Below are 25444 nucleotides of genomic sequence, written 5' to 3'. Positions count from 1 at the left end.
CTGGGCAGAGAGAGGAGGGGGCTGAGTATGGACTTTTGGGGTGGGAGGGAGAGAAGGGCTAGTTCCCAACGGCAAAGCTGAGGGCCGGTGTGTGGGAGGCTCCAGTGCTCCTAGGTTGGATTACACACAAGCTGCCAAACTGAGGCCGTACCTATAAATACCTCCTCGGACTCCGCAGGGGCACATCGCTCCAGGCGAGGGCCCTGGTATACCCTATTCCGCAGAAAATCATCACTAGTGCCCCCGAGTCTTAACAAGTGAGGCGTTGCCAATGCCACAGATACTTTTATTGCTCCTTGGTGCTCACATCCCAAGCCCAAATTCCCACCGTCCCAGCCTCCGCTACCCGAAAACTCAAACTCCCAGCATTCCACGGAGAGAGAACTACAACTCCCAGAGAGCTCTGCGCTCAGGCGGCTCCAGCGAGTACAAGCCGAGGAAATTTCAAGGTTCCCGCGCTTGTTGGCTATTGGTTCTCAAGGAGGCGGGTCCACGGGAGGTCCGTGGCGGTGATTGGCTGGCAGCTCCTGCTGCTCAAGGTCCCAGAGGAGGTGACGGAGCCTGCGCAGTTCACGGTGCAGGGCGTCATCCATCACTGGACCCGTGAGGCGCAGGCGCGAGCTGCCCAGGGGCAGGATGAGGGGAGGGTGGGAGGAGAAGCTTTCAAAGATGTCCCCTGTGAGACCGAAGAGGGAGGGTTAAATTCTGAAAATGGGCGTGAGGCGGCTCTGTGTCGGGGAGAGCGGAGGACGCATCACGCCCGAAGGATAAAGAAAACTTCCGGGCCCAGCCAACTCCTAGGAGACGAGTGCACGCAAAGGCGACTCTCCGAGTCCCCAAGCCTGATGGGAGTTGTAGTTCAGACTATGAAAGGCCCCCGCTGCTTGGGAAACGGGAGAGGTAGTTGGGTTCCCAGGTCAATGAGGAAGGAAGGGTGGAGGGGCCGAGCTTCGACCTCTAGGTGGGGAGAGATAATGGTGAGGGGCGACAAGAATGGGAGCCTGAATCCCTGGGAAAAAGGAAATGGAGCCTGATCGTGGCGGGGGGGGTGGGGAAGAGGTCTAGGCCCTGGGGAAGGAGACTAGGGGTCCAGCATCCTGGGTTAGAAGAAGGAGGGGGCTGGGGATATGGACTCGTGGGTCCTGAGGAAAGAAGAAAGCCGACAGCCCCAGTGCTTGTATCCCCTCTCACCCGTGTCCACAGCATCTCGTTCTGTAGGGGGAGGGTCCCAGGCAGGTGGGGGCCCACGGCCAGGACCCAGCTGATAATGGCTGAGCAGGTGATGGAGCTGAGTAGGGGTCAGTGTGGGGTGATCGGTTCGTAAGCTGCTCCACGAAGCCTAATGAGAAGTCCAAGGTCATTATGGGGTGGCCAAGAAATCCTAAAAGGAGGGACCTCCCTAAAGACGGTGGATGTGGTGGTGGCGGGGAGAGTGTCCCCTGGGCACTGTGAGACCTGGTTGCTCTCAGCAATTAAAAAGTAAACAAAAAATAAGTAATTTGATTCAGAATGGAAGAAGAAATAGGAAGTGGATGGGGGTGTAGAAGAAACAAGACTAGCCATTGTTTCCCATCGTTGAAGCTGGGGGTTCATTATTCTCTTATGGCTACTTTTTGTATGCGTTTGAAAATTCCCACACCAAACCTGGCTTGCATCAGTCATCATTGTGGTTAGAAGCAGAGACCCAAGGGTCGGCTACCTTGGTTTAAAAATCCCAGCTTGGCTACGTATTACCTCTGGCAAGTCACTCTCAGTTCCCTCATCTGTACTCTGGGAAAGAACAACAGGAACTGCCTAATAGGGTTGTTAAGAAGATTCAATAGGGCAAGGCTGTAAAATACTTAGATCTCTGCCTGGGGCTTCTTAAATGCTCTGTAAGAGTTTCGTAAATGAAAATAAATATAATTAAGAGATCCATCCTACCTGAATTTCAGATTCCTTATCTGAAAAACTGTCCAGTAATAACATATCCCCTGGAGCTTTATCAGTATTAAATTAGAAGTGTTGAGCAGTGCCTCGCACCTAATTCATGTTCACTGAATGTTTTAACCATCCCATTCCTTGCACTCGTACCAGGCTTCTTGAATCAGCATGTTTGAGGAAAGGGCCCTGGAAACTATTTTTAATAAGTCCAATGGGATTCATAAGCAGCCAGGTTTGAACTGTTGGTGCTGGCTTCCTTCTAGCTGCCAAAGCAGCACCCATAATGACTGGGCGGGGGCTGACTTGGGGTCCGATGCAGGGTTTCCAAGGGTGGGCCGCAAACAGAGGTTGGCTGGATGGGATTGGAGGGTCAGGGGTCAGGGATCAGTCACCTTGAGCAGAGAGGTGCGGGGCACGCAGAGCAGGTTCACAGCCATGGACAGTTTCCGGAAGAATTCAGTGGCGATGTCACCCAGCCCGGCCCCCTGCAGCCAGTCCAGGACAAGGTCCAGGTTGGTTCGGATCTGGACAGCTCGGGACCATTGATAAAAGGGGCGTCCTTGACCTGTGATGGAGGGTGGAGGGGATACAAGGCACAATGGGTGCATGAACCCTGCTTCCTGCCACCCTCCTCCCACCCCCACCCCCCTTTCACACTCCATCAGCCTGGGATCCCAAGCCTGCTCTCCCAAGCCCCCGAAGGTGAAGCCTGTGGTGTGTCTGACTTGAGGTGGGTCTCAGTAGCTCCTGTCTCTGTCCCCCTGCCCTCTCCCAGCCCAGCCCTAACCTCGTTCCATCAGTGAGTTGAGAAGGGATGCGTTGGAGAAGAAGAACAAGTAGCCAAAAGTCTGAGACACCAGGTCTGGGTGCAGCTCGCACTGGCTGGTCAGCTCCAGGGCTGCCTGGAACACGCCCAGGGTAGGTCTCAGCCCTGGAGGCATAGCCCCGAGATCTGCACCAGGCCCTGGCAGCTCCGCCCCAGCCGTGAAGGGGTTACTGTCCAGGAGAGCAGGCAACGTTGAATACAGAGTCTGGGGAGATACAGGGACAAGAACAAATGATTGAACTACAACTCCCAGGAAGCTTCAGGGCAGTAAGCATAAAGATAGTGGGGTCCCCCCCCCCCCGCAGTGGGCTTCTGGGAATTGAAGTCCATTGTGCTGTCAATGACCTAAGGGTCTCCATGAGCAAATTCCTACTTTCTAGATGGGTTTCTAGCATTCATCAGGTCTGTATGCCTCAAGTCTTGGGAAAGGCTTTCCAGAAGTTTCTTGGATATGTTAAGACCACCTCTGGTGCATTGTGGGACTTGTAGTTCTCTACAGAGGCAGCTCAAGGAGGAAAAAGGATACTAGACAAAGAAGTACCTCTTAAAGAGTTATTTGTCCAGAATTCCCAAAGGAAAGAAGAAGAATGGACAGCTAGGAAGTGGGAGTGGGGTGGCAGTCAGCCAGTGGAAAGTGAGATCAGGCCAAGGACAGGAAATGAGGTCAGAGCCAGAGAAGAAATAAAATCACACTTGGCAGGGATGCACAGGAAGTGAAGTCTCAGAGGAAAGAGCTTCAAATATCAGGGCTGCTAGAGGCACTTGGAGAATATCTGTCCCAAAGGATCTCCTTTCATTTTACAGATAGAAAATGGAGCCCATCAAAAGCCAGAAACTCTGCGAATTCCAAGAAGCAATATTAAGGTCAAGGTTAGCAGTGAGTGCTGGAGCAGAAAGCACGTCCCACAGAAAGGGCACTCCAGGGAGATAAAGGCCTGTGGCTCAGAAAAAAGGAGTGAATTCAAAGCCATGGGAAGTGAGGTCAGCAAACACGGGAAATAAAGCCTGATAAATGAGAACCTTTAGCTTAAATGCCAGCGCCTGGCATGCCATAGGCATTTCATCAATAAATATAACTTGTCAAGACCAAAGAGTGGACTGAGAAAATGGGAGCTGGAGAAACCGGTAATAGTGCTATAACCAGACAGTGAAGTCAGCCTGGTTAAGAGGTGATGGTTGCAGAGATGGAAAGAGAAGCCAGAAAGGCAGGAAGTGACATAATCTCAAAAGGAAATGATGTCAGAATAGCCAAGTGCTGGGGTGAAAGGGGAAGTGATATCAGAGAAGCAGGAAGTATTGTGGTGTCAAATAGGAAGTAACATCAGAGCCACAAGCTGTAGTTCAAACAAGAAGGGATGTTAGGTCAAACAGGAAGCAAGGGGCAAGGCCAACCTTGGTGAGGTAGTAGACAGACTGCTGGAAGGTACACATGATGACCTCATCCAGGAGGGCCATGGCCTCGTCACATAATTCCAAGTCATTGCAGAGCTGTGGGTCTGAGGACAGACCTGGGGGTGAGAGGGAGAACCGGGGGGTGGCAGGCAGGAGGTCTGGATCCTAGGCGTGGAGAGTGGCAGGGGGCTTGGGCAGACCCCGGGCTTGGTCAGAGCTCACCTTCCTGGTCCGCCTCCTTCTCCATCTCCAGCACCTTCTCCTGCACAAAGCTCAGCAGCTCCGTGGTGTTAGCCATCCACAGCATGAGAGGCCGCAGCTCCACCGACACGGCCTCGGGGGTCAAGGGCACTTCAGGGACCCCCTCTGGGTGGCTGGGGAAGGAGGTGAGGACCTGTAATCTCTGCCCACCCCCCACTGTTAAGGTTCAAACCCAGAAATGTGGGTCTAAGTTGGAGCCTGAGACCAACCCCCATTTCACAGCTAGAAAAGTGGAGTCCCAAAAGGAGCAGGGCCAGGCCCCAAGACATGCATGGAGGTGCTTGAACCAGAACTGGATGCAAATCCAGAGCCTGCCTCCCTCCCCAACTTTTTTTCCCTGGATTTCTCTTACTTTTCTGGCTGACGGTCTCCAATTTCCTTAATCTTTTCCTGTGAAACAGCGAGATGGGAATCAGGAAGAGGGAAGGGGCTTATTGGTTAACACCCTGATTTTTCTAGAAGCACTTTTTTTTTTTTTTTTCACAGAGACTGTCCCATTCTTCAAGTGGACTCGACCCCGGATCTTCCAAATAGCCTCTCTCTCTTTTTACCTCATGAGTGGTCCACCTCCCTCAGGCCCTCTTGTACTCAAGTGCAGTTTTTTCCTACCTTAGACTAGGCCCTACCTCAACAGGATGGAACCTTTTTTTTTTTCTTACTCTGTGTGCCAGTTTGAATGTATTGTGTCCCCCAAATGCCATTATCTTTGTAGTCTTGTGGGACAGAATAGTGGGGATTAAGTTGGAACGTTTGAATTAGGTTGTTTGCATGGAGATGTGCCCCACCCAGCTGTGGGTGGTGACTTTGGTGGAATACTCCCATGGAGGTGTGACCCCACCCATTCAGGGTGGGCCTTGATCAGTGGAGCCATATAAAACATGCTGACTCAAAGAGACTGAACGCAGTGCAGCTGTGAGTGATGTTATTTGAAGAGGAGCAAGCTTGCTAGAGAGGAATGTCCTGGGAGAAGCCATTTTGAAACCAGAACTTTGGAGCAGACGCCAGCCATGTGCCTTCCCAGCTAACAGAGGTTTTCTGGACGCTATTTGCCATCCTCCATTGAAGGTATCCGATTATTGATGTGTTACCTTGGACACTTTATGGCCTTAAGACTGTAACTGTATAGCCAAATAAACCCCCTTTTTATAAAAGCCAATCCATCTCTGGTGTTTTGCATTCTGCAGCATTAGCAAACTAGGACACTCTGAATGGTTTCTCTCTAGCACTTCCACCTGTAGGGCCAATGGGCTTCTCCCCCCCCATCCCAGAATGGTCTCGCCCACTATCACCCCAAGCTTCAGGCCCAATGGGCTGCCGGCCTGCCCTCTCGCAATGGGGCCTTCCAATGTTCTCCTCCAGTGGGTGCCTGCCCACCCCCAATCTGTCCGAATGGGGTGTCCATAACCCCACAGCGCTAAAGGTAGGCCCCGCCCTCTCTTCGACCCTAATGGATGAATCCACACCCCCAGGATTTGCTTGCTTAATATCCCAGGGCTCTCCTGTGCTGCACGTCTAAGAATAGGAGCCGAGCGCGGGGTAGGGCAGGCCTGGAAAGGACTTGGGGCGCAAGGGGAGCTGGGGGCGCTCACCCAGACGGCCTCCTTGATGAGACGGGCCAGGCGGCCCAGCAGGCGCGGCAGGTGGCCGAGCTCCAGCTCGCGGGCCGAATGCTGCACGCACAGCGCCAGCAGCGTGGCGGGCCCGAGCGGCGGCACGTCCCCGGCGCCCGCGGCCGCGGCGCGCACGATCTCGCCCAGCAGCGCTCCTCCTCGCGCGGCCGGAAGCGCAAGCAACCGGCTCGCGGCCGTCAGGTAGGCGGCCAGCGCCTCGCCGCGCTCCTGCAGGCCGCGGCCGCACAGGCGGCACGAGAAGGCCCAGCCAGGGCCCGGCGGCGCGGCCCCAGGGCGCGCGGGCAGCCACGGCGGCCGCGCCGACCCCGAGCCCCCGCTGCGGGGGTCCTTGTACATGAACAGGAAGTGCTCGCCCAGCCCCAGCAGGTCGCCCGGGTGCAGCTCGGCCTCCCGCAGCAAGACGCACCCGTTGTGCGTGACCGGGGCGCCCCGCGATGGCCGCACCGTGGCCGGGGGCTCAGGGCCCGCGCGCACCGTGCAGTGACGCGGGAGGATGTCCGGGGCGTTGAGGAAGGTGTCCACGTACGGGGCCGGAGACCCGCTGCGGGCCGACGAGCTCCCGCCACGGCCGAACACGTGCTGGTCCCGCGTCATCACATACACCACGAAGTCCTGGAAGGAGGGTGAAGACGCGCTTAGGACACCCCTCCGCGAGGAATGAACACTTCCAAAGGGATTCCTTTCCCACAGTTGCCTCTCCCATTCCCCACCTCCTAGGAGGAACCCTCCTGAGATCTCTTGGGATCTCAAAGAACTCTCCAGTTACCCCCACCCCATGAATGGACGTTTCCAAAGCAACCCCCTTCCTAAGATTTGCTCATCTGCTCCTCTAGGAAATGGACCCTTTCAATCTGACCATCCTGGTAAAGTAGCATCTCTTGGTCTCCAATTCTGTTTGAAAGAATGGAATGGTCCAACATACATGGACCCCCTTTCTACAAAGGGCTCCCCTGTTCCTTAACCCAAAAAGGATGTTCACCTACAGTGCCTCACATTTCAGCCACATCGGGTCTAGACTCCAATGAAATCCCTCTCCACAATAGATTCTATTCCTCCTGCCCCCAAGGTACAGACACTTCCAATGAAGCCTCATTCTTATGAAAGAATTCCTCATGATTCCCACCTATGGTGGTTCAGAGCTGTATGTACCCCAGAAAAACCTGTTCTTAAATTGACTCCATCCCTGTGGGCGTGAACCCATTCCAAGTAGGACCTTTTGATGAGGCTACTTCAGTTAAGGTGTGGCCCAACCCAAACAGGATTGGTCTTAATCCTATTACTGGAGTCCTTCATAAGCAGAATGAAATTCAGACAGAGAGAGAAAACCATAGGAAGCAAAAAGCTGAAATTCAACAGAAACGGGAAGAGAACAGAGAGGCCAAGGAAGTCCACCATGTGCATTCCCATGTGACAGAGGAGCCAAGGACTGCTGGCAGCTGGCCCCAGAATGCCAGACTTGGGTAAGAAAGCGTCACCTTGATAACACCTTGATTTGGACTTTCTCTTAGCTTCAAAACCATGAGCTAATAAGTTCCCATTGTATAAGCCAATCCATTGCATGGTACTTGCCCAAGCAGCCCAGGAACACTAAAACACCACCCCAAGACAGAGATGTTTCCTCCTCTTCTTTTAGTAGATACTCCCATACTTCCACCTAGCAGAATGGATCCTTCCAATTTGACCACTTTCCCAAAATAGACTCCAACTCCTCTGAAGGAATGGGTTGCTACAATATACATAAACCCCTTCCTACACTGACCTCCCTTCCATCCTCTTGCCCTCAAAGGGAGAAATGAATTTTTCCAAGCAAACTCCTCCCTGAATCAAGTCGTATCCTCTGACCCATATACACACCCAAACCATCTAACCCAATTGGATCCTTTTCTGGCAATAAAACTGGAAATGTCCAATAAGCTCCACCGTCTTCTAGAATGGCTTTCCCATGAGTTCTAGCAGTACCTGTTCGGCTTGCCTGTACCATTGTTACCCAAAGGTGGACAACAAAAGAAGGATGACCCCTTCCAATCATTGAAAAGAAAGGAATATTTGCAATTAGACATTACTTTCATAGTAATAAAATTATTTCCCACTGATATGCCCCCATCCACCCATCTTTTCTTCCTCTCTGGTCCTTAGGCTGAAACAAGTTCTCCCACTGTCCCTCAACTAAAATAGAAGTATCAGTACCACCTGCCCCCAACAACAATGGTCAACTCCTTCCCAGGTAAACCACCTCTTTTAAAGAATGGATCAGCCCATTCCCCCAAGAAAATATGGGTTTATTTAGAACAAGATCCCAAATGATCTCCCTCTCCCAGAAGATGGACTCTCCACTTACTGCCCCCCAGGAACAGACCCCTCCAAGGGGATCTCCTTCCTACAATGGATTCTCCTGCTCTCCCATGACTTAGACAATGCTTTCCCTTAACTTTGAATGAAATGAACCATTGCCTATTTGTCCCTCCAGTGGAATCTTTAGACTGTTACCCTCCAATCCCTCTCATCGCTGGAACCTTTCTGGGACCACGCCTCACAGCGTACCCGAGGGTACTGTGACCTGGGGCATTCTGGGAGCTGTAGTTTTGTCGCCCTCAGTCGACGGGTGGGGCAGAGGGCTCCCTGAGTAAGGGGGCGGCGCTTACCTGGGCATCCTGGTAACCTTGGAGCAGCAGGAAGTAGGGACGGTTGCTGGGGGCCTGGATGAGGCACTGGGTCAGCTGGTCAAAGTCGCCGGGGTCCACAGATCCGATTTGGGTATCAGCCGCCCCTGGGGCCATGCTAAGTGCCTGTTGCCTACGCTCCTGCTGCCTCCGCCGCCGACCCTGCAGGCTGAGTTCTGACACGCTGCGCCGTAGGGACAGGTTTTCCGAGCGCTCCTTGCCCCCGGACCCAGCCGGAGGACCTGATCCAGACCCTGGGCTGGGACTGGCCAGCGCCGCCCCTCCCGACGCCGCGCGTGAGCGGTTCTTCTGTGGCCGCCACGAGGGGGCGCCCGTGCCTGGGGAGACAGATGGAGAGCAGTGAGATGGTAGGAGACGCAGAGGAACAAACAGACGCAGATAGCTGGAGGTCGTAAAGAGACAAAGAATTGGCCACAGAAAGGTGAGAACGCTTCCCACTTTTGGGCTTGTGCATATGCTGTTTCATCTACCTGGAACACACTTCCTACAGGACCCCTACGCATCTTGCAGTTTTCAGCTCAGAAGTTCATTCATTCTTTCAACAAACATTTATTGAGCATCTACAGGTACTGTTCAAGGCACTGGGGATTCCGCAGTGAACAGAAAAGACCTTGGCTTCAGGACAGATACCACCTCCCATGGGATATCTTCCCTGACGTCCCAAGTTGAGGCAGGTGACTGCACCAACCGGGTCGTCTGGACTTTGTGTGACTCCAGCACCCACCACAGGCCCTGTGTACAGTAAGTTCCTAGTGGAAATGAGATGAAGGAAGGAACGGATGTATTTCCCACTTGGTGGTAAGATCTGGGAGGGCAGAGACCTCACCTATCAATGCCCCTAAAGTGTTCCCCAGGGCCCTAAATAATAGGTGGCTCACGGTAGGTGCCCAGTGAACGCTTTTTGGATTATAATTGCTAGTCTTTCTTAAGCACCTGTTATGTCCCGCTCTGTGCTAAACCATTTCTATGTGCATCTCATTGGATCCTCATCTAGGGTTTTGCTGAGATTAACTGGCAAAGAATAGATTACAATCCCAGCCTGAGTTCAAAGCCTATGAGTTTAACCACGACACTGCTCTATCTCCCAAAGAAAGACTCAGAACAGAAAAAAGATTAGAGGGCTCCCCAAGTAAGTCCGGGCCCCAAATGTGCCAGGCCCCATCACTGCCAGGCTCCATCCAGCACTTGCTATTTTCCCATTGGTGCCACCTCCTGTTCCAGGCCTCACCTCAGAGAATTGCCCCCCATGCAGTGTAACCTTCCTGGGCCTCCACTAAAACTTCTTCCTTTCGTCCCTCCCTCTCCCATGCGCTGTTGCCGTCATATCCCCACCCGCCCCCCCCCCACACACACACATACACGTACAAACACTCCGCACCCAACCCAGTCTAAGGCCACCTGTTTGCAGGCTCGCCCCTCTGAGGCTCCGCCCACTCTTAGGTCCTCCAGGCCCAGTCCTAGCCGTGCACTTTCTCCTCTGCAGGTCCCTCCCCCCATTATGGGTCCCTCCCCCCATAATGGCCCTGCCCCTCAACTTACCACGCAGAGCTACCTCCTCGTGCAGGGACCCACGCCCCGCGCCCACACGTATCCAGGCATCAGCCTTGCCCAACATCTGTTACCCCATTCCCCAGGCCCCACCCGAGCACTAAAGGCCCCCCACCCATGGGCTCTGCCCATAGAGGGCACCGTCAACCCCTTCTCCAGTTCCAGTCAATATGTAGGCATCCTGGAGACTCCTACCCTTCCCGCCTAGGCCCCTCGGACACGATCCCCAGGATCCACTTCCGATCTGCAGACCCCATACCCTCCCAACTTCTGAGGCAGCATTGAAATCCCTACTTAAGTCACCGATCCCGCCCCGGAGCCACTTTAGGACCACCCTTCCCGCCAGATATCCAAGCCCCGCCCCGTCCTGTAAATCCTGGTCCTCCCCGCTCCGGCTCCGCCCACGTAGCGGATCCCGCCCCCTAGGTACGCCCTGCCTCCCCCAGCAGGCCCCACCCCCGGGCCAGGCCCACCCGCTCACCGTCGGCGTCCGCGGCCCCGAAGGCCTCCTGCTCCAGGCGGCGCGCCTCCTCGCGGCCGCGCAGCTCGAAGCGCCGCGCCCAGCCGGGCCGCGCCCGCCACAGCTCCTGCACCAGCAGCGGGCGCTCGGTGTCGCCCAGCACGCGCAGGTGCTCCGCCCGCCACTCGCCGCCGTTCCCGCCGCTCGCCGCCGGCCGGCCCAGCGCATCGCAGAGCGCGAAGGCGTCCACGCAGCCGCTCTCGCCCGGGCCGCCGCCGGGGCTGCGGGCCAGCCCGTAGCGCTCCAGCGCCTCGGCCACCAGCTCGCGCGCCGTGGAGCGCGCCGTGGCCAGCACGCTCTTGTAGTTGGCGCCCGACGCCAGTCCGGCGCCGAAGATTTTGAGGACCCCCGGGGGCGCCGTGGCGCGGGCGGCCAGCGGGGGCTCGGGGGCCACGCCCGCCGCCAGCTCGGGCAGCTTCTTCTCGCTGGCCCAGCGCTGCGCGCCCCCCGGAGTCCCCGGGCCTCCCGCGCCGCCCGAGCCCGGGGTCCCGGTCCCCGAGCCCCGGAAGAGCTGGGAGATGCGCTTGGCGCGGCTCCCCGACGCTCCCCCGGCTGCCTTGACCGCGCCCACTCGTCGCAGCTCCACGTGCGCCGGGGGAGGGGGCAGCGGCTCGCTGCTGCGGCTCCCCGTGTCCGACGATGAAGACCTGGGAGCCCGAGCGGCGGGGGGGGCACCGGAGAGAGAGCCGGGAAGACACTCAGAGGCGGGGGTGGGGGGCAGGGACGGAGAGGGGGGCCGAGGCGAAGAGAGGCAGAAAATCCGAGAGAGGCGGACAGCACCCCGGGGTGGACAAAGATGGGAGAGGGAGCGGAGACAGAGAGGGAGATAAAATAAGGAAATAAAGGTAAGTCCCACAGAAGGAAATTCCAAGAGGTGGGCAGGAATGGGAGGAAGGGAATCAAGCCTCTGCTCCTTGTGTGTCCCCATCCTTGTGCCTTTTGGGCCCACCCCACCTCCATCCCCCATCCCCAGACCCAGCACTTCCCCGGGGCGCCCTGAGATCACTGGGTCCAGCTCTGTCTCCTCCCACCAGCTGGATCACTCGCCCATTCAGGGCAGGAACGGGGGTGCCATCCGTCTTGGGGTCCCTGGCATTACCCTATGCAGGGACTGGGTCATAAGTGGCACAGATGGTGCGGACGCAGGGGCAGGAGGCCCACGGAGGGGGACACTCACTTGACAGAGGCAGCACTGGGCCAGCGCCGCCCCAGCTTGGCCAGCTGCTTCCTGGGGGAGTTGATCCACAGGCCCACGGGGAGATGGAGCTTCCCGAAGCGGGGGCTTCCGCCCTCTTTCCGTTCACCAGACAGCATGGCCCTAAGGGAAGGTGGGTGAGACCCCAACTCCTATCGTGAGGGTGGGGATGGGCTGGAGGGGAGTCTGGACTCCTAAGCCAGAGGGAGGGAGGGAACTGGGGGCAGGACTGCTGGGTCTGAGGGAGGAAGGCTTGGGATCCTGGACCCCTGGGTTTGAGGGAGGAGGGGGCCTGGATGCTTGGGTCTGAGGGAGGAGGGGCCTGGACTCCTGGGTCCCTGGCTCTTACCCTGCTTCGGGTCCCGGCAGCCCCCGGAGGCCCTGGCTCCGTCGGTTCCTGATCCCACTGCTCTTGTTCAGCCTTTGCCTCTGCCCCAGCTCCCAGCACTGGGTGGGGGACAGGAAAAGGCCAGAGGAAACCCGGCAGGAAGAGCGGGGAGGGGGCGTCCTGTGAGCGGACCAAGCCTGGAGGAGGAAATCTGGGTAGGGCTGGCCCCGCCGCATCAAGGGCTCTGGAATCCTTTCGGTGCCAGTTGCTTCCCTGCAGGACCCAGGGGTCCCGGTCCCCAGCCCCACCCCACCCCCTCCCTTCCTTCAGGAACCCATCCCAGACCTCTCCTCTTGGGTAACCAAAAGTTAGGAGCATACCGGAGGAGTGAGTCAGATACTTGGACAACAATATAAATCTTTATTGGTTCCTTGAGTCTGTGGCCTTTTCCTTTGGCACCTGGGGTTGCCGAACAGCCCCCTTGCCAAAGCTAACTGGGGAGAGCTTTTAGGAAGACCTCGCCTTGCGATATTGAAGGTAAAATATCCTGGGCCGGGGGAGGAATGCAAACAACGGACCCGGGTTAGGTTCTGGGTTGAGGGCTGAGGGGCACCCCTCCTTGTGCCCAGCATCTGACCATTTTCTAGTGATTCTCCCAAGCCCCGCCCTCCTTACCCGCCTCCCGAGTAGGCTCCACCCCCTTGGGCCTCAGGCCGCGGGAAGCCCCGCCCCTCCCTCCCCCGCCCGCCTGGGTCTGTGCGCCGCTCACCCGCCTGCAATGCCCGCGATGACCACCGCGAAGCTCCCGATTGCCATCCCCAGGAGACGGCCCTGCAGCACCTTCTCGGGCTTCGCGGGGTGAGTCAGCGGCTCCTGTGGGGTTGTGGATTTCGGGGGAACCGGCAGGACATTCTCGCCCAGGATGTCGCCACTCAGGTCGTCCTCACTCGACGTCGTGGTCGCGGGCGGCTTCTCCTCCTCCCCATTTTTGGACAAAACTGATGGAGATGGGGGGAAGGGCAGTCTTGAGTGGGCGCGAAAGCCCCCCCACCGCCACCCCATCCCATCCCGGCCCTCGAGGAGATAAAAACCACGGGAAGGGAGGAGGGAAACCCCAGCACGCAGGGCCCTGAATGCCACCCTTTTCTCCACCCAGCAGCACTGACCTGTGACCTGATAGCTGATGATCGTGGCTGGGTTGGAAATCACGGTGCCCAGCTCACAGCGGTACTTGCCTGCATCCTCCGGCCCCACCATGGTCTTGGTCAAGGTGGGCTCTTTCCCCTTGTACAACAGGGTCTCAGACGAGTTCTCCCAAACCTAGACCCAAGCTCAAGGGGTCACAGGGGCCTGGGGGATTCAGGAGTTGGGGGAGTACAGGGGTGAGAGATCACTGGGCCTCAGTAGGGGAGGTGGATATCCTGTGTGTCAAGGGCTTGGGGTCACGGGGTTCAGGAGAAGGCCTGGTTGGTCATGAGTCTTGGAGGGTGGGGGTCATGGTGCAGGGCAATGGGTACAGGAGACTAGGGGGCTCACACAGGCCTGATGGATTTGGAGTTCGAGGGTTACAGGGGTTGGGGGACCCCACCCTGAAAAATCTGTATTCGGTGAGGCCTTCAGAGAGGTGGTGCCAGTTGAGCTCACAGTCCAGGATCATGTCCTCCATTTTATAGACCTTGACTGTGCGTTCTGAGGAGCCGGGCAGGGGTGGCGAGTGGGGCATCACCGCAGGAAGCTCCTTCAAGAGTCTTCGCCCCCACCCCCACCCCCCTGGCCCTGGGCCTGGGCCCCTCCTCTGGCGCCGCCCCTGCCCCACCAACCCTCCCGCAGGGTCCACCTCGCTCACCCCCGCAGTCCTTGGACTTCCGACAAGGGTGAACCTGCTTGTCGCAGCCCTCGCACCATATCAGAGTCTGCAGCATCATACCTGAAGGGGCAGGGCCAAGGCTCGTACGCGCCCTCTAAGAGGCGGGGCTAAACGGGAAGGGCGGGGCCGAGGGGTGGGGCGGGGCCTTGGGCCAGCCCGGGGGCGGAGCTAGAACGCAGCCGGGTAGAAGGCAAGATCCAACGCGGCTGCCTAAAGAGGGGAAACAGAGGAGCCTTCCCCACCCCCCCCCCGAAGAAGTCCCAGGTGCAGAAAGGAGACCCGGGAAATTCTCAGACGCAGAGAATGAAGACACCACTGCGACCCCAAAAGGGGAGAGGGAAGGGCTGGGTCTTCATGGGACAAAGGGTGAGGAAAAGAGGGTTAGTTGCCACAAGCCCGACTCACCGCATTTGTTGGGACAAAAAGCTGCCTCGGAAGGAAAATACAAGAAAAAAGAGACAATCAGATTTCTAAGTCAAAGGGGAATGGAAGCGGGGGCGGAGGAAAAAGCTGGGGCTTGGACTCGAGTTGAAGGGAAGAGGAGGTCGGAGGGGCTAGGGATGGAGGTCCCAGGCTCTAGCTTTCCCTCACCCTCTTTTACGAATTGAGCAGCGTGGCGGGCAAAGACCTCCTTTTGCAGGTGCAACATCCAGAATATCTCCTTCACGAAGAGTTCATCTGGGAAGAAGCGGGGTGGCGCAGAGTGGCCCCCTCCCACCCCATCCAAGGTGGGGGGAGTCTGCCTCTGTCTCCTGAGCCTGCCATTTCACTGTCTGGCCTTCTCAGGGAAGGGAGGGAAAATTTAATGACCCCCGAATATTATGCCGGCCGCAGTGCTAACCGATACACATGTTCTGATTCATTTAATCTTCACAGCTACTGGTCTCCATTTTAGAGACGAGAAAGCTGTGAAGTCCCTTGCTCCGGGCCACGCAGCTAGAAAGTGGCAGGACTGGAATTTGAACCAAGGCCGTCGGGCTCCAGACCAGGCTTCTCCAGCAATCATGTTCCTGAATAAATCTGGGGGGGTCCCCACTCCCCTCCTCCCTGCATCTACCTTTAACCCCACTGTCAGTGATGCGTTTCAGATCCTTCAGGAAACTCCAGGCTACCTTTTGCAGGGTGGGCTCATCTGTGGGGGCAGATATAACCCGACGACGTTCTAGCGTCACTTTCATTGACTGGTCTAGTCTTAGAAACTACAATACCCATGGGGCCTCCAGGCACAGATAGGCCTGGTTAAGGGATTATCCGCCCGTTGCCTTCTGGGAGCTGTAGTTTTATTACATAAAGTTGAAGGCTAAGGGAAGGGGGACACTGTATTTGTTAGCCTTGGGGAATCCCGGAATCTGCAACCTCACCTTCCCCATTTCCAGAATCCAGGAGAGTCTGCCCCCAGCCCCCTCCTCCCTGTGGATCAGCAGCCTTGGCCCCAGTCTTCTCCTTCCCCAGGACCCGGCAGGCTGAGCCCCCGCCCTTACCGACAGCCCCCATGTAGGAATCTTCGTCAAGTGGCAGTTCCTTGAAATCCCTCAGGGCATCCTCGACCCTCTTCATCACATTTTGGCGAGCATCGGCCGACAGGTGACTAGGTAAGTACTCCGTCTCCAAGGACTTAAGCGCTGCCAAGACCGACTGGTCACATATGACACAGCCCCGAGCAGGAAGCAGGCAACCGGCCAGTGCTGCCACCAGTAGGTGAAGCAGCGGCCCCATTGCGGCCAGAGCGTTAGTCCACTAAGACCTCCAGGAGGGTCCTCTCACCCCAAATCGAGAAGAGAGGAACACTAAACGGAGAGAAGCCACAGCCCATTTTAGGGAACCCCACTGGGCCCCGTATCCACAGGGTCCCCAAATCGTGAAATCCCTAAATAAAGAAGAGTAATATCCTTCACCAAGTTCCTTCAAAGTGGGGAGCATGACTTAGTCCCCAATCCAGGGGACCCAAATTTAGGATCCTCCTTGAATTCCAACTACAAGACCAGCAAACTGGTAAACAGGAGGCATTCACCAGAACCCGGAACCCCCATCCCATGCAGGCTTCCCAAGATCCATGTGAGCCCAAACTCCTAAACCTGAAGAGGATCAACACTGAGAGTTCTCAAACCCCAAAAACCTGTTGCATGCGCCTTGAGCTGAAAACTCAATGCCCAAACCAAATAGACTACTCATACAGAACCAGCCAGATATCAAATTCAAAACTCCTTTCAAACCAAAATGCATCCCAAATCCATAAACCTACAAACCTAAGCTAGACTCCAAGCGGTCCTCCAAACCCGGAGGGGGGTGGGGGCTTGTCCACCCTTCCCCGAGACTAACGCACCCCAATTTGCAGTGGGTACCCTTCTCTTTAAGAGGAAAGGACGAACTCCGATACACTCCAAACAGTAGCTTCCCGATCTTGGTTGGATCCCTGACCGTGGTGCCCCCAAACACTAGGGTTTGCTGAGGAGCCGACTGCAGATTCTGGGAGCTCTTAGGAAGCCGGGACCAAGTCCTTCTATACTTAATTTTCTAGGACTAAAATTAAGGATGCTGGTGGAGGCGAGGGTGAGGTTGGTTGCGCGATGCCGAAGGCTTTTCTCTTGGGGTCTGAGTCACGGGTAGCCCCTCTCGACAAGGAGCTCCCGCAGCCTCCCGGTTGGAGCTTCCCACGTGGGGTCGCCAAAATTCCCCAGTTTTTCCCTGGGGCTTTTCTTCGCCCCGCCCAGAAGCCCAACTCTGAACCCGATTGGGCCGCAACAAAGGGAGGCCCGCCCATCTCTTCATGACGTCACAGAGACGGCCGCCCGTTCACAGTAAGACTTTCCCAGCCTCTAAAGAAGCGCCCTCTGCCTGCTCCTGCTCGCGGAGGCGAGGACCGGCTTCTGGGCTTCAGCTTCCTCCCCTCCCTTGGCCCCAGGACCCAGGCTTCCGGGCCCTTGGAAACCTGGCGTCGGACCACGAAGACGCGGAAGGGCGGCGGAGTCTAGCTCTAGGACCACGACTCCCAGAAGGCCCCGGGTTGCTTTTTTGATAGCAATTATCGCAGCCAACCCCGTGGCCTTAAGGGAAATGTAGTTCAACAATGATACTTTTCGTTCATGTCCCCTCCGCAGCCTGTGAGGCTGGACGCCAAAGTCTCAGATCTGCAGTCCAATCCCGAGGGTCCTGGAGAAAGCAAACTGGGGGCTCAGACCTTTTGGTCCTGTAAGGTCTTTCTCCTTAACTTTTTGCATCATTATTACAGGCCACCAGAAAAACAGGGAACCACAAGTGTTGCAGTGACCAGGGGCCGCCAGGTGTGTGTGTGTGTGGGGGGGGGGTGGCAGGGTGCGCTGAACCACAACCCCAAGACATCATAAGTAATGAAAAGTCACAGAAGTTCCCCATCTCCCTCCGGCAAGCCTCCAAGAAAGCTGCAGAGACTAGGATTGAAGATGTGGCTTTTAATTCACACCTCCTTCTCTCTCACCTGTGGCAGCTGAGCTGGGAATGGTCCCCCAAAACTCCTGGAGAAGCCTGGAGAAGGGGCTCGGATTCTTAGATGGGTGGCTGGGGGATGGGAGCAGAGGTTGACTATAATAAAGGTGTTTTCTTTCACCCTCCAAAAAAAGCAAGGGGCTCCTGAAATCTGAGTCAGGGATCCTGTCCTCCTTGGCCAGACCCTGTGCTCCTGCTTGGATTTGAAGCTGGCTCCCAGCTCTCTGTACTTTTAGGAGACTTTCATTCTGGACTTGCCCAAAGCCAGATTCAGTGCTTCTGAGTTCAGGGGCAATGGTTGGCAGAGGCACAGTATCTGTGGCTTTCTGCAAATCCAATGGGCAGGTTTATTCTCTGCTGCCTCCCAGAAAACAGATCCCAGCACCCCCAGCACCCCCAGCAGCCCAGTTACGGAGGAGGAACGTTTCTTCATTATGAGAGGCAGCTTGAATTCGGAGCCAATGTGTGTAGTTCTGTCTTTGGCAGTTTTTGAGCTTAAAAAACTTCTAAAAAAAGTGTCCGTGGATCTCTGCAAAGGCCGACTCTAGAAGTTACAGCATTTCAGCATTTCAGCAGCCATACCCCCCACCTCACATTTTAGCCTGTGTACCCCCCAATCCCCTTTGGATTTTCCCAGTGCCTGAGGTTGGACAGAGTTCTGCTCTGCTCGTAAATGGCCCTAGCTTTTTCAGAGCCTTGGAACAGTACCAGACGCTGGCCAACTAGATACCGGTCTTCCATCTCAATCTTTCTTGCAGTGGTGTGGTGCTGAGTTTCTGGTTGTTTCATTAGATTCCTCCTTGAAGTTATCTGAAATTCCAGAACTCTCCCCCTCTGGAAAGGCCCTGCAGGGTTCCTCCCAGGTATTAGACATGGCCCTTTAGAGAGCAAATCCTCTCTAGAATGATTCCAGAAACAAGGAGGGAATTGAGTGCTTGCTCTAGAACAACCACAAGTTCCTTCTGTCCTCCTAAGACCTAGGGGAGGAGTACCACCTCTTCTAGAAAACACCAGGATGGTCAACCCTAGAGAGTTTCCTACTTCCTGGGTATACCCTTCTAGAAGTATTCTGGATTTGGACTAAAGAACAGAAGGGCACTGTGGCTTCTATAACTGCCATGAACTTCTCCAGACATTGCCTGCCATCAGGAAAAGATGTCCTGCTGGCTCTGGAACATTCAGGCAGTTCCAGAAAGCCCTCCGTCTCTCAAAGGCTGGTCACCTGGAATCACTCTAGAAATGGGAAGGGGGAGATGTGGTGCCCATCTGCTCCAAAGCCACAAGCTTCTCCAGAAGCCACCAGGCCACAGAAGATGCATCCTGCCTGCTCTAGATTGTTCTGGTTATTCCAGAAAGTCTCCTCGCCTCTCAAGGCCCGGCCTTCGTGAGGAGTGGAGACAGGTCTGCAGCAATGCCCACCCACTCGGGCAGGAAGGCAGCCTGGGGCTTAAAGATCTTTAGGAAGTCAGAGTCGGGCAGGGTGAAGTTGGCCAGGTAGACGGTGTCCCCGCCAGCCAGGTAGGCGGCCCAGAAGCCGAAGGTGCCAATAGTCATGACCGTGTGGTTGCACTGCGTGAGAAGCGCAAAGTCCTTCCCCGGCGAGGCCTCCTGCCCGTTGCCGGCAAAGATCACGTCCCCCTGGGAGGTGTTGATGTTTTCCCGGCACCACTCCATGCCATTGCTGGTGACCACAAAGATGGGGTCTTTGTGCTGGGCCCGGAACCAGTCCATGGCCTGCTGGAGGTAGGCACGGTCACCCACCACGCCCTTCCAGCGCTGGGGCATCACCTTCAGGTAGTCCCCCCGGCGCACATGGACCCCCACGAACGTGCCTGGGCGGCCCCTGGCCGGGCCCAGGCGAAGCTGATTCAGGAAACCCTGGGCCTCCTCCCGGAGGTGGTTGTGCAGGGTAAACTCGCTGCGGATCTGTTCCCGGAGATGGTGGAAGAAGGTCCAGGAGCAGGGGAAGCCAAAGAGCTTCACAAAGGGGTCCTGCAACTGGGCATACTCCTCCGACATCCAGTCGTGCAGCTCCACCTTCCTCCACGTCGTGTCCCTGTCCATTCTGGGTGCCAGCACGGGCAAGGTGATGCGGAACACAGGGGCCAGGGTGGCGTGCATGGAGGGCGGGATGCAAGCCTGGCGGCCGTTGAGCTGGGCCAGGGCCAGCAGGGTGGCGTACTGCCCCATCTGGTTACCAAACCGGCCATCGGAGTAGATGGTCCAGGTGCCAGCGGGCGAGGCCGGGCACCGGGGACAGGAACGGGAGGCGCCGGGGGTCAGCGGCGTGCCCGGCAGGCAGAAGATGGACGACACCAGGCAGCGGTCTGGACACAGGAAGGACAGATGTAGGCCTTTGTGGAAGAGGTCGTGGTGGATGTGGAGGAGGAAGATGGCAGAGAGAGCACAGGCTAGCAGGAAGGCCAGGCAGAGGTGACGGCGGCTGGGGGACCACATAGCTGCGGGGCAAAGGTGGATTAGAGGATGCTGGGAACCTGAGGAGTCCTCCAGCGAGGAGGGGACTTGGGGACTTCCAGGTCCGAGAGAGGAGGAGGATGCGGGTGCGCTCCTGGGTCTGAAGAAGAGGGCCTGAAGTCCAAGGAACCCACAGTTCCCACTCACCTGGGCACCTTGCGGGGTGTCGGGGCAGCCAAATCCGCAATCGGCCTCGCGCGGCCGGAGCGCCCCGGCCGCAGATCCAGCCCACATCCGGCCGCCTCCGGAACCCCGGGCGCCAGGTTCCCAGGCCCAGCACGCCCGCCCCTCCACGCCGCCTCCCGGGACTGGCTGCCAGGGCCCGGGGAGGGGAGGAAAGAGCAGGGGGCGCGGTCCCAAGGCTCGCCAGGGCCGCCCCTCCTCCCGGGCCGGGCAGGTAGCGCCGGGGCGGGGCTGCGCCGCCGGGTGTCCTGGCGCCGTGTCGGGGCGCCGGGGGCGCGGGGAGCAGGTCCCACCCGCTCGGGACTCCGGCTCGGGGATCCCGCGCCCCGTGCCCCCGCCTCGGCCACCGAGAAGACTCGGCGGCGGCAGCATCCCTTCCCGGCACCCAGCGGCGAGCGCCCAATCCCGGTCCCCCCGCGCCTGGGCGCACGGCTCGCCCGCGCGCTCTGGGATGCGCCCAACCCGGCCACGCCCCGGCACCTGGGTCCCGGCGGTGGGGCGATCCTCCGCCCCCTGCCGCGGGATCCCCGGGGGGAAGGGAGAACCCGCGGGCCAGGCTGCTCCGGGAGCACCCGGGAAGCCCGGTCCGGCTCTCGGGAACCCAGGGGTGAGAGCCTCCAGCCTGAAGCTGTCCCCGCGGCCACCAGAGGCCGCTGATCCCCAACTCTTGCTCGGGCCACACTCACAGTCGCGCGTCCCGGCCCTCAGCCCCTCCGATCTCGGGTTTCAAGAGTCAGGCGCCTTGCACGACACAGCGAACCCGAAGTTAAATCGTGGACTATGGATACTAGTCCGATCCTAAACATGTGCTGTCATCAGTTGTAACTAATGCATCGCCTCCAAGGCACGGTGTTAATAACAGGGTGGTGTATGGGAATCTTGTATTTGAGACACGATTGTTCTGGAAGCCCACAACTTCTCTAATTAAAAAAAAAAAAAATTCTTTAAAAAAAAGAAAGAAAAGGGCTTGGTCCCGTTTTGGAGTCACCAGTCACGTGGTCTGCTGGATTAGCCACCCGCCTGCACTGGTTCCACTTTGCAGAATGGAAGATACTGAGATAACCCTCAGGATTAAAATGTCCACTATGGATAGTTAAAAATAAGGCAATTAATCCCCCCCCCCAGGTTATGTAAGAAACAAATAGTTTGAATAGAGAAGAAACTGGGCAGATGATGGAAAGAAAACCTTTTCATTGTATTCTTTGATATACCTCCTGGTTTTTGAATGGAATAATGTATCAGAAAATTAAATAAATGCAAAGATATTAAAAAAATGATAGTTCTTTTGTTTGTTTGCTTTGCTTATAATTCTTTATTCTCTTTGGAATGTAATTTTGTACTTGGGAAAAGGGTGCAATTTTCTTTTCTTCTAAAATGGATAACCGATTGTGCCAATACCATTTATTAAATATTTAAATATTTAATGGTTCCCACTGAATTAAACTAACACCTTTGTCCTAAATTAGATGACATTGATGAACCGTTGTGTAAATGTTTCCCAGAATCCAAAGACATACGGGTAAATTGAAAGCAAGTAGCTGAACGATGTTTGCTATGATGACATCTACATAAATAAATATATATTTCACTATTTCAACAATAAAAGGAGCCAGGTGTCTAAGTGCCACATCCGAAAGTGACATGCCCAGAGACAGCTTATTCCGAGGAGCCGCGATGGAAGTGGCGGAAAGGCTCAACCTCCCTGACTCCCCGGGACAGGGACAAAGGACAGGGCTGGGGACAAAGATGGCTATCCCCTCCTGCAGAACGGGGCTGCCTTCCATGGCTGAAGGCCCCTCCCCACCTCCTGCCTGCCTAGTCTGACCACTGACATTCCAGAGAAATCAGTGTACAAGAGGCAGGAATTAGACTGGATTTTCCAGAGGTTTGGCCATCATTTCTCCAAATGTCTGGGCCCAGCCCCATATTTCCAGTCCCTGCACCCTTGGGGGCTCCAGGAAATTCACCAAGCCTCTTTCCCTCTTGGTCATGGGTCCAACCAACCTCCTGGGGCTGGCACAGCTACAAACTCTGAGTCAGAGGCTTGCACCCTGCTCCTCCCCAGAGATATTTTGGGAGCATCTGTCTGCAGACCTGAGGTAGCTTCTCTGGCGAAAGAAACCCTGGGATTGCATCAGGGAGGAGGAGAAGGCTGGTCATGGCTGGGTAGGGGCTGGGGAGCTGGAGCCTGGCTCCAGCCCAGGTGAGAGACGAACAGGACAGCACCCCTCTCTGTGTCCCCGCTGAGACAGTATTTTCACTTGACATTTTATTTCCTGATAAAATGTCAGACCCCCAGATACTCCAAAACTCAGGTGAGGTACAGAAATTCCAGTTATACAACACGGTCTGCCTTAGTCATCCAGGGAGAGAGTTTTCCAGTATCCCAGCCCCCTCCTCCCTCAGACCCGGGGGTCCACGCCCCAGCCCCCTCCTCCCTCAGACCCAGGAGCCCAGGCCCTCAGACCCGGGGGTCCAGCCCCCAGCCCCCTCCTCCCTTGGACCCGGGAGCCCAGATTCCCAGCCCCCTCCTCCCTCAGACCCGGGAGCCCAGATTCCCAGCCCCCTCCTCCCTCAGACCCAGGAGCCCAGGTCCTCAGCCCCCTCCTCCCTCAGACCCAGGGGTCCAGCCCCCAGCCCCCTCCTCCCTCAGACCCAGGAGCCCAGGCCCCCCGCCCCCTCCTCCCTCAGACCCAGGAGCCCAGGCCCCCCCCCCCTCCTCCCTCAGACCCGGGGGTCCAGGCCCCCAGCCCCCTCCTTCCTCAGACCTGGGGGTCCAGCCCCCAGCCCCCTCCTCCCTCGGACCCAGGAGCCCAGGCCCCCCGCCCCCTCCTCCCTCAGACCCAGGAGCCCAGATTCCCAGCCCCCTACTCCCTCAGACCCAGGAGCCCAGGCCCCCCACCCCCTCCTCCCTCAGACCCAGGAGCCCAGGCCCCCCGCCCCCTCCTCCCTCAGACCCAGGAGCCCAGGCCCCCCGCCCCTCCTCCCTCAGACCCGGGGGTCCAGGCCCCCAGCCCCCTCCTTCCTCAGACCTGGGGGTCCAGCCCCCAGCCCCCTCCTCCCCCGGACCCAGGAGCCCAGGCCCCCCGCCCCCTCCTCCCTCAGACCCAGGAGCCCCAGCCCCAGCCGCGAGGACCCTCGGGTTGCGTAATCTGTTTGGGCTGACCTGGCCACGGTGGAATCCCAGCTTCTGCCAAGTGGGTTAGATATCACGGGTCAGGTGTAGGGAGGCTGATGGGGAGTGTCTGTCTGGGTATAAATTCTGGTGCTTCTGCATCCATCCCAAGAGACTTGGGTGTCCTGTCAGCCGGGAGTCCACAGGGCAGAGGATCCAGGCTTTTGAGGAAACCTGAGCAGGAATCTGCTCTCCCAGGATCTGGAACCAAATCCAGACCCCTCACCTTGCCAAATCTCAGACCCCAGACCGTGCCTGTGAAAGGGAGCCATTGATGGGCTGGCGTGAGGCCCACTCCGAGCGCCCGGGGCCGTGGGTCCCTCTGCTGGCTGTCCTGCTGCTGGGGCCCTGCCGGGCACACCCCATCCCCGACTCCAGCCCCCTCCTCCAATTCGGGGGCCAAGTCCGGCAGCGGTACCTCTACACAGACGATGCCCAGGAGACGGAGGCCCACCTGGAGATCAGGGCAGATGGCACAGTGGTGGGGGTCGCCCTCCGGAGCCCCGAGAGTGAGTGTGGGGGCAGGGCCTGGTCTGGGAGGTGGGATGGGGGCCTGGGCTCCTGGGTCCTTTGAGTCCCTCACCAAGCTTTCCTTTCAGGTCTCCTGGAGCTGAAAGCCTTGAAGCCAGGAGTGATTCAAATCCTGGGAGTGAAGGCAGCCAGATTCCTGTGCCAGGGGCCAGATGGGACCCTGTATGGATCGGTGAGTGTCAGGGACCCCCTCCCGCCCACCGCCCTTCCATGATCATCATCGCAATCTGGGGTCTCCCGTCTGGCACCCCTAGTCCAGGCCAGGCTTGGTTCCACACTCTCTGCACGCACGGACCCCACTGAACCCCTTGCCAGAGGGAGCTGTTGTTATCGATTTGGCAAGATGGGGAAACTGAGGCTCAGGCGGGGATGCCACTGGCCCTAAACCTCAAGACGTGGGAATGGCAGAGGGGCTGAGGGGCTGAGCCCGGGACTGCGGACACCGGGGGCTCCTGTGTGCCTGGCCGCCAGCACCAGGGTGCTCAGGACCTGACGGCCTTAGGGTGACCACAACCTCGGATGGTGGCCCATCCGCTGCCTGGCCCTAGAGAGCCCTGACGGGTCACTGGGCTGGAATGGTCTTCCCTGGGAAGTGGAGATGGATGTGGGCCATGCAGCCTGCCCCAGGTTAAAAGGGACCTGTTTTGCTTCCTGGAGGAGGGTCTGGGGGCCTGGACTCCTGTTCCGGAACCACGTGTCCCTGATGCCTCTTCTTGGTCTCCGCAGCTCCACTTCGACCCAGCCGCCTGCAGCTTCCGGGAGCTGCTCCTCGAGGACGGATACAACGTTTACCGGTCAGAAGCCCACGGTCTCCCACTCCGCCTGCCCCCCGACGGCTCCTCCCGGGGTCCTGTGCGCTTCCTGCCGCTGCCAGGCCTGCCCCCTGCCGCCCTGGAGACCCCAGGGATCCTGGCCCCCAAGCCCCCCGACGTGGGCTCCTCGGACCCCCTGAGCATGGTGGGGCCCTGGCAGGGCCACAGCCCCAGCTACACATCCTGAAGCCGCAGGCTTCTTTGTTATGGTTCTCCTCTTTATTTATTGGGTTATTTATGTTATTTATTTTTTTATTTTTCTTACTTGGGATAATAAAGAGTTGGAGAGAGGAGGATTGGAGGGTGCGTGCGTGTGTCTGAGGGAGGAAACGGGGTGTGCTTGCTTGTCTCCCCTTCGCCCCTAGAGGCCCCCCATTGCTGCAAGGCCTGTTTTCTCCCATCCACCCTGTGCTACGTCCCCAGGGACTCCAGACCCTCCTTGCCCTTTGATAGGATGGGATTCATAATCTGCCCCACCCTGTGCTGGCATGCAGAACCACGACTCGGGCTGTGCAATTACAGGGGACTTTTTTGTGTGTAATACTCTAGACCCACCACCTCATGGGAGATGTAGTTTTCTGGGTTCATTTAGCCCCAGGAGTGGGAGACATCTTGGTTCTCAGAGCTGGCAAGG

The 25444-nt window shown here is 57.4% G+C and overlaps 4 protein-coding genes and 1 long non-coding RNA gene across 10 annotated transcripts; 2 read left to right on the top strand and 3 right to left on the bottom strand.

The window, feature by feature from the left end:
* Positions 1-268: 268 nt before the first annotated feature.
* On the bottom strand, positions 269-12600 carry RASIP1 (Ras interacting protein 1). 2 transcript variants are annotated; one of them, XM_037819176.1, is made up of 12 exons: positions 12327-12600; positions 11960-12100; positions 10744-11429; positions 8676-9031; positions 5992-6645; positions 4755-4792; positions 4364-4515; positions 4142-4257; positions 2711-2954; positions 2316-2488; positions 1192-1339; positions 269-676 (listed from the first exon to the last, which is right to left on the bottom strand). In XM_037819176.1, exons 1-12 carry the CDS (start codon positions 12539-12541, stop codon positions 477-479), a joined length of 3123 nt encoding a protein of 1040 aa, XP_037675104.1. In that variant the 5' UTR covers positions 12542-12600; the 3' UTR covers positions 269-476. The 2 variants fall into 2 exon arrangements, with proteins under 2 accessions (XP_037675104.1, XP_037675105.1); XM_037819177.1 differs by having other exon boundaries at positions 4142-4245; positions 12327-12599.
* On the top strand, positions 11540-17724 carry LOC119521123. Its single transcript, XR_005214311.1, has 7 exons — positions 11540-12110; positions 12347-13163; positions 13465-13575; positions 14136-14900; positions 15049-15764; positions 16691-17453; positions 17559-17724. It is a non-coding gene; the product is annotated as an uncharacterized LOC119521123 (long non-coding RNA).
* IZUMO1 (izumo sperm-egg fusion 1) lies at positions 12625-17629 on the bottom strand. 4 transcript variants are annotated; one of them, XM_037819184.1, is made up of 10 exons: positions 16496-17629; positions 15654-15959; positions 15230-15304; positions 14764-14850; positions 14578-14598; positions 14152-14232; positions 13894-13994; positions 13472-13625; positions 13075-13303; positions 12625-12852 (listed from the first exon to the last, which is right to left on the bottom strand). In XM_037819184.1, exons 2-10 carry the CDS (start codon positions 15886-15888, stop codon positions 12813-12815), a joined length of 1023 nt encoding a protein of 340 aa, XP_037675112.1. In that variant the 5' UTR covers positions 15889-15959; positions 16496-17629; the 3' UTR covers positions 12625-12812. The 4 variants fall into 4 exon arrangements, with proteins under 4 accessions (XP_037675112.1, XP_037675111.1, XP_037675113.1 ...); XM_037819183.1 differs by having other exon boundaries at positions 15654-17629; XM_037819185.1 differs by lacking the exon at positions 14578-14598 and having other exon boundaries at positions 15654-17629.
* On the bottom strand, positions 17586-20985 carry FUT1 (fucosyltransferase 1 (H blood group)). Of its 2 annotated transcripts, none has more exons than XM_037819179.1 (2): positions 20979-20985; positions 17586-20093 (listed from the first exon to the last, which is right to left on the bottom strand). In XM_037819179.1, the coding sequence occupies exon 2, from the start codon at positions 20089-20091 to the stop codon at positions 19003-19005; it is 1089 nt and encodes a 362-aa protein (XP_037675107.1). In that variant the 5' UTR covers positions 20092-20093; positions 20979-20985; the 3' UTR covers positions 17586-19002. The 2 variants fall into 2 exon arrangements, with proteins under 2 accessions (XP_037675107.1, XP_037675106.1); XM_037819178.1 differs by lacking the exon at positions 20979-20985 and adding an exon at positions 20257-20972.
* A 2611-nt stretch (positions 20986-23596) lies between these two features.
* On the top strand, positions 23597-25020 carry FGF21 (fibroblast growth factor 21). The gene is made up of 3 exons (XM_037820553.1): positions 23597-23976; positions 24067-24170; positions 24725-25020. The coding sequence occupies exons 1-3, from the start codon at positions 23742-23744 to the stop codon at positions 24995-24997; spliced, it is 612 nt and encodes a 203-aa protein (XP_037676481.1). The 5' UTR covers positions 23597-23741; the 3' UTR covers positions 24998-25020.
* Positions 25021-25444: the final 424 nt, after the last annotated feature.

This window comes from Choloepus didactylus, chromosome 27 (assembly GCF_015220235.1).
Source record: "Choloepus didactylus isolate mChoDid1 chromosome 27, mChoDid1.pri, whole genome shotgun sequence".
NCBI lineage: Eukaryota > Metazoa > Chordata > Mammalia > Pilosa > Megalonychidae > Choloepus > Choloepus didactylus.
The sequence above is the reverse complement of the archived record's forward strand: the minus strand, read 5'-3'. Positions and strand labels throughout refer to the sequence as shown.